Source organism: Sander lucioperca, chromosome 18, assembly GCF_008315115.2.
Source record: "Sander lucioperca isolate FBNREF2018 chromosome 18, SLUC_FBN_1.2, whole genome shotgun sequence".
Taxonomy (NCBI): domain Eukaryota; kingdom Metazoa; phylum Chordata; class Actinopteri; order Perciformes; family Percidae; genus Sander; species Sander lucioperca.
The window spans coordinates 16204885-16218070 of NC_050190.1; the positions used below are offsets into that span (position 1 = coordinate 16204885).

General features: G+C 39.4%; 1 protein-coding gene across 9 annotated transcripts in view; it reads right to left on the minus strand.

The window, feature by feature from the left end:
* Positions 1 to 4739: 4739 nt before the first annotated feature.
* The window catches only part of tiam2a (TIAM Rac1 associated GEF 2a), a 75780-nt gene continuing 67333 nt past the window's right edge, over positions 4740 to 13186 (minus strand). For 8 of the 9 annotated variants that reach the window (XM_031288685.2, XM_035994705.1, XM_035994703.1 and 5 more), the window contains 8 exons: positions 10696 to 10875; positions 10287 to 10405; positions 9623 to 9731; positions 9178 to 9236; positions 8959 to 9061; positions 8623 to 8716; positions 7220 to 7374; positions 4740 to 6893 (listed from right to left, as the gene is read on the minus strand). In XM_031288685.2, coding sequence (XP_031144545.1) covers positions 6196 to 6893; positions 7220 to 7374; positions 8623 to 8716; positions 8959 to 9061; positions 9178 to 9236; positions 9623 to 9731; positions 10287 to 10405; positions 10696 to 10875 — 1517 coding nt within the window. In that variant the 3' untranslated portion in view covers positions 4740 to 6195. The remainder of the gene's footprint in view (positions 6894 to 7219; positions 7375 to 8622; positions 8717 to 8958; positions 9062 to 9177; positions 9237 to 9622; positions 9732 to 10286; positions 10406 to 10695; positions 10876 to 13186) is intronic. The other variant, XM_031288684.2, reaches the window with a different exon arrangement.

Sequence of the window (13186 nt, forward strand, 5' to 3'; positions counted from 1 at the left end):
GGGTTCAGATGGGGAGGTTGTGTGTCAATGGCGTGAGTTGTATGTTTTGTGTTAAAAATAAGAATAGATGTGTTATTAGCAGTTTTAAATATTTATTTTTTTTAAAGCTAGAACGGATTATCACCAACAGAACATGGCAGGGCTGTTGCCTGCCAGTGTGGCAGATGGCAGGCTAAGGTTGACTTGCCAGAGGGAGAATTCACTCAGTTTTGATGATTGGTGAGCGTTAATCTCCAACCACAATCAGGATTCCATTAGATCTACATGGCAGATATGGTATGCAGGGCTGCCAAGTTGGCAGCCTTTATGCTGTGTGTTATCAAGATAGCTATGTGGTGGTTTTGTGTTATGATAAGCTTTTATTTTGTAAGACGATAGCATGTGTGGGAAGAGATTGGAGGGCGAGAACTGACGTCACGCGCAAGGGGAAAGTAATTAGCCGCTGATGAGATGCACCTGTGCATTAGCTAGTAGAGATATTTGTTATGTCACGCTGAGATGATTTTTGGTTGTTTGGACCATATAATTTCTTCAAGCCTATACATAACTTAAGCTGCCCTACTGTACACAAATTAAAGCCAGAGGAGTACCACTAGCTACCGTTTCCACCAGCCTCGCGGGAGAACCGAGTGCAGCTACAGGTGAGTCAAAACATCCTCACGTCAAATCGGTTGTCAGGTATCGGACACATATTGTATAGAGCCAAGATGAAAATTTTTTCACATTTAAAACCTTTTATGAAAGTGTCTTAACATTAGTTCATCATGACATGTATAGCCTAAAATTGACCAGTTTTTGCATGATTGCGTTTTAAAAACATAGCATCAATACGAATAAGAGTATCAGTTACAATGTAAACAATGCCGTTAAAAATACAAAACCTGCATTAAAACGTTTATACACGTAAAGTAGAGAAGTATCAGCAACTGTTTAAGTAAATAACTAAACATTATTTAAATTTACATTTACCATTTTTATTATGCATTTATGATTATTTGATCAGTCGTGCTATGTTTTGTATAACATACATATGCAAAATAAAAAGGCGTAGTGAAGTAAAAAGTATACTCTCTTAGAACAAACTAGAATATGCATTTCTTGCAGACAATGCTTGTGAATGCTGAAAAGCTAAATTGAGTGAGTTGGTAAAATGGGTAATGGGTGGGTCAAATTAAGAAATCTCAAACAGCTGTGTTCAATATTTTCAAAAAGTACGAAAATATTTATAAGTTGTATAAAACTCCTAATGAATGAACGATGTGGAACATTTTTAGGCTTGAATTAAGTATGAATCCCTAAATAAGACTTGATTAAGCATGGTAAGCAGTGATGGTGAAGCAGTATAATTATCTAAAAATGTGGGAAAGGAATGGAGGATGCAAAATAAAGAGTAAAAAAATGATGAGTTCAAATGTTTTGCCTCTCTGCGCCACTGTTTCTTTACAGCAGACAGAAATAGACAGAGACAGTCATATAAACATATAGATATGTAGAGAGAGAGAGAGAGGCCCCGTTTTGACCTGGTATTAAAATCCTACGTGATCGGATCACAAGTAGACCACTCTAAGTAGCCTACAGGTGTTAATGCACTCAGGACACACACGCACATATCTATAATACATTTATTATTATTATTATTATTATTATTATTATTATTATAAATACACATGATATACTGTATAAATGATTAATATAAATTAGGGCTGCACAATATTGTTTTTTTATCGTCATCGTGATATCAATTGGCGCAATAAACACATTGTGAAAGGCTGCAACATATCGCGAAAGACTCCAAACAGATTTTTTTTGTGTTAGTTGAAAGAAAACTGCACATGAAAATGTAACTGTCGGGCGCCTGGGTAGCTCACCTGGTTGAGCGTGCGCACCATGTACAGAGGCTCAGTCCTTGTCGCAGCGGTTCCAAAAATGTAGTATGTCGAATAAAAACATTAAAAAGTCATAGTATAGTATGTTGTATAGTATAGTGTGGCTTTCCTCTGGATATCTGACTTAAAAAATAATTAGCACTTGATGGGAATTAAACTCCCAACCTAGAACACCCCAACCAGTCTTCTAATAGACTGAGCTAAAAAGCAAGTTTGATGAAAAAGGTCATAGTAAAGTATGTCCAAAATTCTCATAGTATAGCATGTCGAAAAAAGTGATAATACAGTCATAGTACAGTATGTCAAAAGTCATAGCATGTTGAATAAAAAGATTAAAAAGTCATAGTATATTATGTTAAGTCATAATATAGTGTGACTTTCCTCTGGGCATCTGACTTAATGAAATAATTAGCACTTGATGGGAATCAAACTCTCAACCTGGGGTAGCTGAACCAGTCTTCTAACAGACTGAGCTAAATATCAAGTTTGTTGAATAGTCAAAGTCATAGTATACTATGTCAAAAAAATCATTCAAAAGTTGTATGTGGTATATGGTATATGGTATGGTAGTATATGTAAAAAAAAAAGGTCATAGTACAGAATGTGGAAAAAAGTGATAAAGGCATAGTATAGTAGATCGAAAAAAGTGATACAAAAGTCATTGTGTATAATCAATATAGTCAACGTCATAAGAAAGTCATAGTATAGTTTGTCAAAAATAGTCATAGTATGTCAAAAGTCATAGTATATTATGTCAAAGAAAGTCTGAAAGAACATGCATACTCCACACAAGTCCACACAAGGTAAGGCCTAGCCTGGACTGAGTCACAGTCTTCACTGCCTACTTGCTGGTGTAGTTGAAACATTGCTAACCTCTGAGCCACCATGCCACCAAATAAAGTATGTTCAAAAAAAGTCATAGTGTAGTATGTCAAAAAAGTGATAGTATAGTATGTCGAAAAAAGTCTTGAAAAAGTATAGTATGGAGTGACTTTCCTCTGGACATCTGACTTAAATAATTTGCACTTAATGGGAATCAAGCTCCCAACCTAAGACACCCCAACCAGTTTTCTAACAGAATGAGCTACAGAACAAGTGAAAGTATTGTATGTCAAAAAAAGTGAGAAAAAGTCATAGTAAAAAAACTCAAGTGATTTTTAAAAAAAAAAAGGCATAATATAGTATGTTGAAAAAAGTGATGTAAAAAAAAGTCATACTATAATATGTGGAAAAAACATTAAAAGTCATAGTATAGTGTGTCGAAAAAAGTCATAGTATAGAGTGACTTTCCTCTGGACATTTGACTTAAAAATTAATTAGCACTTCATGGGGATCAAACTCCCAATCCAATACACTCCAACCAGTCTTCTAACAGACTGAGCTAAAGAACATGTCTGTCAAAAAGAGTTGAAAGTCATAGTATAGTATGTCGAAAAAAATAATTAAAAGGTCATAGTACAGTATGTCGAAAAAAGTCACAATATACTATGTCAAAAAAAATCATTAAAAAGTCGTACTATAGTATGTCGAAAAAAGTCATAGTATGTTGAAAAACGTGATTTAAAAAGTCATAGTGTATAGTATGTCAAAAGAAGTCATAAAAGTCAGTTTTTCGAAAAAAGTGAGTCATAATATAGTAAGTCGAATATATTCATAGTATGTCAAAAATAGTCATAGTATATCTAAAAAAGTGATAGTATAGTAAATAAAAAGTCATATTATAGTATGTTGAAAAAAGTCTTAAAAAATGCATAGTATAGAGTGACTTTCCTCTGGACATCTGGCTTAAAAAATAATTTGCATTTGATGGGAATCAAACTCCTAACCTAAGACACAGGCCCTAGGCACAGAGAGAGAGAGAGAGAGAGAGAGAGAGAGAGAGAGAGAGAGAGAGAGAGAGAGAGAGAGAGAGAGAGAGAGAGAGAGAGAGAGAGAGGAGAGAGAGAGAGAGAGAGAGAGAGAGAGAGAGAGAGAGAGAGAGAGAGAGAGAGAGAGAGAGAGAGAGAGAGAGAGAGAGAGAGAGAGAGAGAGAGAGAGAGAGAGAGAGAGAGAGAGAGAGAGAGAGAGAGATTCCTCTGGACATCGGACATAAAAATAATTTGCATTTGATATGAATCAAACTCCCAACCTTAAAACACCCCAAGCAGTCTTCTAACACACTGCTTTAAATTCTTTAAAGCGAGACATGTTACAAATAAGTTGAATTTACGAGTAATAAAACGCGCACAATTTGATACAAAAGGTTTTTACAGCCGTACTTTGTCTGGTATGACCAGTAGCTTACGGTGGCTAATGTTAACAAACTTAAGATAGAAATTGTTGGTTTTATGACTCTTTTGTACTTGTGCTACTAGCTACTAAGTTTTAGCATAAACATTATCGTCACATATGGCCACAGTGGCTGTTGTACAACAAACATTACATACATAGGCTCGCTTAAGGACCATAATTAAATTCCATTCACCTCCTTTTTGGGTAGTGTCCAATAGAATTAAATCTAATTAATTGTCCTTGTGGTGATGCTAAATGTGCTCAGCCAATTGAAAATGTCCCAACATGTAGCTTGGTTAATTACACGTCAGTGTATAAAATCCAAGCACTGCAGTAAAGCTCTTACTTTATGTAACTGTGCCCCACTTCTGTCAGATAATTAGATATTCTATTGAGGAATTACTTTTTTTTTTTTTTTTTATTATATCCAATACCTGCATTTCTTATGACAGCTAATCAGGGACTGGTAAGTCGAGCCCAGGGACCAAGCCTGAGATAACTCTTCCCAGCACTGCTTTACCCGTCAGTAGAATAACAGAAATGACACTTTGAAGGGCAAGTTGAAAGCATTGTTCTCCAGGCGTCATTCAGATAAAACTTTTATTTATAAAACAATTCCATAAGAATGGGGCATTCACATTCATTGGTATGCTAGCATTAAAGGCATGGTAAGGTTGAGCTGAGAAGGTAAAGAATGTAGCAGTGGTTTGCCTTTTTTATATATAGTACCTCAACATGTACTTTATACTAAGGCAAACAAAGCTTTTACAAAAATATCAGCTGCATTTATTGCTAATTCCTGCATTGTTCTTACCTGTACAGTGTCAAATATGTGTAAGAGAATACATTGTTTCAAAGATAGAAAAGATTATATATACCAGACACAAACAAAAAGAAACATTGGCTTTTAAACATATTGCAGTTTAAATCATTCAATTACGCAGCCAGAGCTCAAAAACACTTGTACATTTCAATGCATAAACTGAAAATTACAATCTTCAGAGAAAGACGGTAGGCTACATTTAAAATGAAGTGGAGAAAATGTCAAGCTATATATATATATATATATATATATAAAAAATGGACCAACTCTTTAGCCAACAGTTTCAAGCCTTCACCCAAAAAGTTAGTTTGTTAAGATATACATAATGAAATCTATTAATAAATAAAAACAGCATTAATAACATTAAAACCTGTACAGATAAAAAATATTTCAAATTTATGGGCAAACATTGTACTTTAGTGCACAAAAAGGCTTAGTTGCGTAAGTCGGTGTCCCGTTTGTTTAGGCCAGCCGGCATCTCTTTTCAGGAAGTCTGACATGAACACCACAGCTCTTTGGATGGATCTTTTTAGTCCGTGATAGCCTTTAATCAGTGCCACCTTTCTTTTTTTAACAAAAAGGTAATTTGTAATAACCAATGACCTACAGTGTTTGGTTCTGTGACACCAAATGCAAATGAAAATTTTACCAACCCTGAACCCATGACCTCTGTGTGAAGGCCTGCTGCCCGGCAAACTGTGCCTCCAAAAACTTATTCCCATGGCTCTATATGCACTACGGACTTTCTTCCTCTTAACTTTTGGTACTGACGAGGACATTCTTTCCATTTCTTCAAAGGTCAACCAAATAAAAACTGCCAATCAGCATGAGCTGCAGGGGAAACTATGATGGAATACGTCACTCAGACGGTTTGTTGGGAAAAGCCCAGAGTTGAGGAAATCGCAGGAACATCTGTGCTTGGCAGATGCATTACAGGTATCATCATTGGGACAGAAATCACCTCGCTTCACCTCTCTAGGGGGAGAAACTGGGTCTGTCAGCCAAGGCTTCTATCAGAACTGATATTTTACACCTAACTTTTTAGCTGGCAGGTTTGTGGCTTACAAAAGCGACTTCCGAGTTTAGGCACAGCTTCACAGCCACACTAGTAGAGCCTGCAGTGAGCCACAGGGGCTTTGGTCAGAGTCTCTCACCTTTATGACCATTGCCTTGTGGCCCTGGTACAGTATAGAGCTGCTCTGCCCATCCAGTCCCCTATGATGAGGTGGCATTTCCAGATTCAGTGGCACAGCTCTCAGCGGGGTCATAGAAACAGTCTTCATTCACTACAGAAGTCAGACTTTGGACGCTGAACTCTCTCTCCAACAACGTGTTGATGTCCATGATCCCTGACGACGATGCTGCATCAGTCTGGCTGTCCATTGACGTGCTGTGTGCCTTCATGTTTAACAGTGCGCCTTGGCTCCTCCTCAAACTGTTGGTATTCCTCTTAATAGCATTAAAGTGTCCTCGCATCAGTTTGGGTTGGGTCTCTGGAGTGTCCCCCACTCCCTCAGGTTGAACACAGGGAGCTGATGCAGCGTCCTCTGAGAGTTTAAGTTGGAGGAACTGAGCCTCAATGGCGCTAGTTGGGGAACTGCTGTCTCCACTACCCCTCCTTGTTCCCCCCTCGCTAAAGCCGTCATCATCATCATCATCACTTAAAATATCAGACTCTTTCACAGCAGAGGTGGAGCGGGTTTGCAAGCTGGATCCAGGTGTCTGAGGCCAGTTCTGTTGGACAGGGAGGATGTGCATCTCAGAGGAGGTGCAAGGTGGAGGAGCCCCAGATAAACTGTAGGTTCCACTGCTCAGGCTCCCCTCATCTGAGTCTGGCCCCAGCTTGGGATTCCCAGCCTGGGCGGCGAGATCTCCAAGTGGCTGCTTACACAACCAGGAAGCCCTGGTGGAACCTAGTAAAAAATGTGGAGATGGAAGTTAGAAATGCCACTCTTATCTGAGCAAAACACTTGCACCCTCAGCCCCTCTAGCATTTTATGACCTAAAAAGTGAGATACGATTATCTCTAAAGTACATGCATACTTAGCATTACACAGTAGATGGTTTTAAAGGCTAAATAGCAGTCAGCAAGAATCCCTCCTCTGCCCTGTGGAGATGTTTTTATAGGAGAACTTCCCATGAGGCAGTACCTGGTACTGGAAACAAATGTCGAATTTTGTTTAATTGAAAGAAATATCTCCTGCACAAATATTTACGTGAGCTACTTCTGAACGCTCACCTATCCTGGCGGAGGAGGGCAGGGTGCTGCGCAGGGGGACCAGACGCTCCTTACAGCCCCTCTCCAACGTGCCCTCGCTCCTCATGTTCCTCTTCACATTCTCCCTGAGGATGGAGCGGATCACCTTGATGATGTTGACCTTGTTCTCTGGCACACTGAGGAGGACACAGCAGAGGTACCATAGTAACATGAGCACAGGATATGTTCAACTTGAATTCTGATGCTAAATATAGATTAACGGGATTGGTGAGAGTTCCAATGTGTCCCCAGCGAAATGGGTGAGGTAATTCATTAGGAGTGATCCCAATTTCACAGTGTGTAATGAGAATTAATTGGGCCACAGGCTTCACTCTCACTACTATCCCCATGTAGACAGTTTTTACTGTTAAATGCTAAAAAAACAGCAGCAAACAGGATCCGTTGGAAGACATGCTGTACCCTAATGCGTCTTGTTTAGGGACCATGACATGAAAAAAAGGCTTTACAAGATTATTAAACTAAATATGAAAATATGCTACATGAATGGGGGGAAAAAATTAAACTGTTCGAGTGGATATACATTTTCTGTTTTACAAATATTTTAAATCATTACAGGCATAGTTTTGACCTCTAAAATGTTAGTGAGCTTTAAATGAGAATGGTATTATCAAAAAAGAGAAAGCATTTATTTTGCTTGTGTTGAACCATAAAAAATAGGTATTTGATTAAATAGGATTAATTTTCTTAAGCTGAATCATCACAGCCATTTTAATTTACTTTAATGAGGTTGGAACTTTTGAATTGAATAAATTAATTCCAGCTGATAACCACTTGGGTCTTTCTTTGTAGCCTTGACCATGCTTTCCATCAGTAATATCAACAAGAAGATCTATGAATACTAACATTTCTAAAAAGAAGACCTAAATGCTTGCTTTTCTAACACCACCAGACAGATTGTAAAAAGCTAAGTTTAACCAAACCTTTTTTTGGAGAGAAGGCGAACGGTAATATGATTACCCAAACTGTCCGTAAACATCTATCTCAGGTGATTGTTTACAGACCAATGTTCTGGTTCAACGGTGACCAACTGTACTTGCCGTGGTTGTGTATTGTGAGAAATTATTACCGACACTATGGCCATGCACACTTTGAGTTTGGTCCAAATAAAGTGGGTTACATAATCTGGCTAAACCTGTCTGAACACCTGACTGCTTTCATTTCTTGCCCCGTTGGAAGGCAAATTACTTGCGAGTACAGTGTTATAACCAAAGAAATGGTAGGAAAAAAAAGCAAAAATAAGACTAACATAATAAACCTTAATTATTCTTTAAAAAAAAAGTATAATTCTGGTATGTGTAATGAGTTCTATGAATGCATACCAACATTAATCATCACCGATTCCACCTGAAAGTTTAATCTCTGACCTGCTACACAGCTGGAAGACGGTCTCCGGTCTCCCTTCCACTTCAGACCTGGAGTGAATCAGCTCCCAGATGCAGCTGCTTTCTGTGCCTGTTCCTGTGAGAGTGGGGGAATAAAGGAGAGGGCTTTTAATCACACAGTCCAAATATGGTTTATGGTTTCAGAAGGAGATAAGGAGGGAGGGAGCAGAAATGTCAGGTGTGTGGGCAAGGAGAATGAGCTTTGGGGGTTAGTGTGGGGAAATACAAAGGGGGAGAAAGAACAAAAAGATTTAGTGGATGTACTTTGTGAGTGATTTAGTGGGGATACTGTGGCCGTTTGCCAGCCTCTTACTGTACCTGCAGTATTTCCCAACCTGACCTGCAGCGCAGAGAGCGGAATGAGCCAACGGAACTTAAAGGGGTCCGAATCTCCGTGAGAAAGTGCTGAACGAGAGTTGGTCTGGTCATCACGTAGAGAATGCCACATAGGGGAGAAGAGAAAAATTCTAAGTTTCACACCAAATACACTATTTGTGGCTTGTGAGAGTAAATGAATGCAATAGACACAATGCTTACCATCTTCTTCTTCAGCTTGTTGTTTTCTCTGTAGACCAATATCACCGCTTTCTTGAACACTGGTGAGAGAGAACACATCAGTGTCTTAGTTTTTACTGCGAATGCCTCTTGGGGAAAGCGACTGAAGGAGTGCAACCCACAGAAGCATTTTAGATGCCAGCTTGAAGCCTTAAAGCACTACAGATCTGGATGTGTGAGTGCTATTGCAGACACAATTCTGTGTGGCTCTACAGAAAACCCAAGACACTTGGTTTGTACGGATTAAACTTAAACTGCAAAAATCCACAGGTAGCATACAAAATGGTCTGCTATATGGTCGTTTGTGCCCAAAGCCTTTAAGGCGAAACAGTATCTGGTGTTTAATAGGAATGCCAGTCAAGAAATCGATTGCCAAAAACTTTTGGAGTGTAGCAGGGTGGAAGTTGAGGGTAGAGTGCAGACTCACCAAACACGGTCATTTCAGGGTCTTTTCTCATGCGACCCAAAGATGTATGCGGGTTGAGCCAAACCACTGAGGAATGCATGAGAAACTCTCCCATAGAAATCTCTGTGACCTGAGAGAGACACAGGAGACTGTTTACGAAAACAGAGGGAGAGACAGAAGAATAACAAGCCAGACGTTGGGCTTTTTGCTGGAGCATACTGCTGTGTGATACATACCAAGTATCCATGTCTATGAATTGCACTGCATAGACACTACAAAATTCTGTTTGTGCATGGGGTGATAGCTGACTTTCAAGCAAACTCAGACTGTTTGTCTGAGCGCTGTTTAAATACATAACCTAGACAACATGTTTCAGCATTCACTTTGAATATGTATACTGCAGTAGCTACCAACTAAATATTTAATCAATTTTTAAATGTATTCAATCCCTGGAGGCAATGCACAGAAGACAGCATAAACAACATAAGGAGCTAAACAGCCCCACTTTGATAATGTACAGATAGTTAACTAGGTTGAAGTAGTATTAGTAAGTATTTAGTATTTTATTTAACAAGAAGCCATTGTAGCAGGTGTCCTCTGAAACTGCTCTGTATACAACTGCCGCCAAGGCAACTTTAAATATATTTAGTATAATGATTATAAATCTTATGAAATGTGCATTTACCTCTTTATCGTGGCCACTCTGCTCAGAAACTAGCTGATCAAACACAGAGCCGTAATCCTCGTAGATCTTCTGCATCTCATTGATGTGGCTGGCCACCTTCTCCATGGCTTTCAGAGCCTCTGTAGGGACAAGAACAGAATGAAGTAACAGGGATCAAGGGATCAATTCTTGACTGCATATGCGGGTGCTTTGCATTACAGTAGCAAGTTGTATTTGCTCATTGTGTGTGCATTGTGTAGGGGAAAACTGACATGTCTTATGTGCCAAAATCTATCACTTAATGCTCCCAGGCATGATAGCATGACAAGAAGACACTGAAATGACAAGTGTGACAATGGCCTGTATTTATAGCACATCCTCCATGTGTGTGGATGTGCATTTGTCTTTAAATGTAATGTTTTCTCCCTACCGGTGAGGTGGTAGTGCTCCTCGCTATCGGCATCAGTGAGGGAGACCAGCTCCCTGAGCAGCAGTGGGTACTTGAGAACCCTCTGCACTGGTTTAATCAGGTAGGACTCCAGGGTGGATGAGTGCTGCTTGGTGGGGTTCCTCGCATCCAGGAATTCCTTGAATGCCTGATCGGTCTTAGCTGAAAAACAAACACAAACTCAATTAACATGAATCTTTCAGCAGTTGACTATATTTAGGTCCAATCCAATACTACCATACTGTTAAGTATTGCAGAAAAATATTCAGTTTTGTTCCAATACATGTTATGTCAATGCAGTATGCCAGAAATACCAGGATGTCCTACTACATCCGGTCGCATTTTGCAGTATGCTTTTCTGGCTATTCTGACCCACAATCCTCTGCACAGGGGAAGATACATCACATCGACTGAGCTGCTAAGAGAGCACAGACAGATGACAGCCTGATGACCTGAGAGCCTGCGACAGATATATGAGCAAGAGGGTCAAAGGTCAAGGCCTAATGTTATGAAGAACAGTATGTCCAATTGTATGCATTCTGCATGCAACAGTACATACTTTGTAAGGGCACCTGCAGTTCGTACTAAAACTAAAAGTATGCGATTTGGAACAGAGCATTTGTTTTTGGTGTTTGTGTTGCTTGATTGTTTCATGCATACATAGTGAGAAATGTGTGGCTATATTGTAATCCAAACTCAGATCTGAAATTGCCGTATGCATGTCAGTGCAGAATCATGGTGCAATAAGCTCTCTCCAGCAGGGGGTAGTGTAGGCTTCTCCAGTACCATGACCACTGCAGCATTTAAGTGTAAACATCTGATAATGCACCCAATATATTAAGCACATCACCTCTGAGTATCATAAATTGAAGACAAGCGGTTTTCATAAAGCAAAAGTTTTTTTTTTTTTTTTTTTTTTTAAATCTAGCAGAACTGTGGTGAGTTACTTAAATACTAAAGCTGTCTTATTTAAAACATGGTGAAAATGATCAATTTGGGACTCCTTAGTTCATGGAGAAGCCAAAAGCATAGTGTGAAATGGCTGGTATAATACAGAATGAGCCTTCTGTAAAGGTGATGACATTTTCCCTGAGCAGTATGCTTCCACAATGCTTACTGAGGGGGGCCATTAAAGTATTAATTATAGCACTCCCAGCCACAGACAGGCAGCTGCATCGACACCTCCTAGAGTAATTGGCAGGCAATTAACAAGTCGACAAATAAACAGAGAAACTAAGGCAACCCAGGGCCCTTGGCATGATGGGAAAGGGAGGGGGGCGATGAAGATGGCAGAGACGGGCATATAATTACTTTAAGGGTTGACAAACTCCCACAGATCTCTTCTCTGTTCACTTGGATCAACTGGTTTTGACCACGCTGAGCCAACTATATACTCTGTGTGCAATGTGCAACTATCTCCCTTGTTATACTTGGCTATTCTTATCTGTACTGTGCAATTATTGTGCTACATGTTGTTCTAATATTAGTTAGTGCGTACCAACTATAATACTGTAGTGGCCGGGTTAGCTCAGTTGGTAGAGCAGGCACACATATATAGAGGTTTACTCCTCGATGCAGCGGCCGTGGGTTCGACTCCGACCTGTGGCCCTTTGCTGCATGTCATTCCCCTTCTCTCTCCCATTTCATGTCTTCATCTGTCCTGTGGAATTAAAGTACAGTACTGTACACCCCACCATTGAAAGCTTTGGTTAAAGAATAGGGTGTATGAACCCTGTAAGTGGAGTACTTTGAATCTGGCATCTTTTCCCTTCACGCAAGCACTTGGAGCCATTTTGTGCTAAGTTGGCACTACCCACAAACTTAAGAATAATCACTATGCCAAGATCTCAGATGCTGTTTGAAAAGGAACGTCAGTAATGTTTGACCATATAAATCTTAAATAAAAAAGAATAACTAAAATAAGATATAGAGGCACTGAATCTTTGACTGGGTAGAGGGTTACCCTTCTGTTTCTTGAATCACAGATTTAGGATTTTGCATCTAAGAAGCATTTTAGCGAAGGATCTTATAGCCTGATGGTGGCATAATATATGAATAAACATTTTCATGAACTTACAAAAATATTCAACACTGCAGAAAACTCTTTCATGCACCAGTGTTGCTTTGATAACCATATTTACCAAACATTATTCTCCTCTAGGTAATTCTGACCCCTCAGGGACTTTTAAGGAGTGTTTTTCTTCTTCTAATCCTATTAAATATCCATCCTGCTTCTTACTTCAAGGAATATCCCACGAAATTCTAGTAATGGGGCAGATTTAAGCAGCACAATTTGCCCACCCCATCCCCCCATGTCAGCAAAGAAGCCAATCTTCCTACATTTATCTCTGCACTGGGCAGCGTTCCCAAATAATGGCAGAAAGGCAGACATCGTAGCAGGCATAAATCAACTTTAAAATTTCTACTCGGTCACATGCTGAGGGCGACGAAAGGAATTATTGGGGCTCTCAGG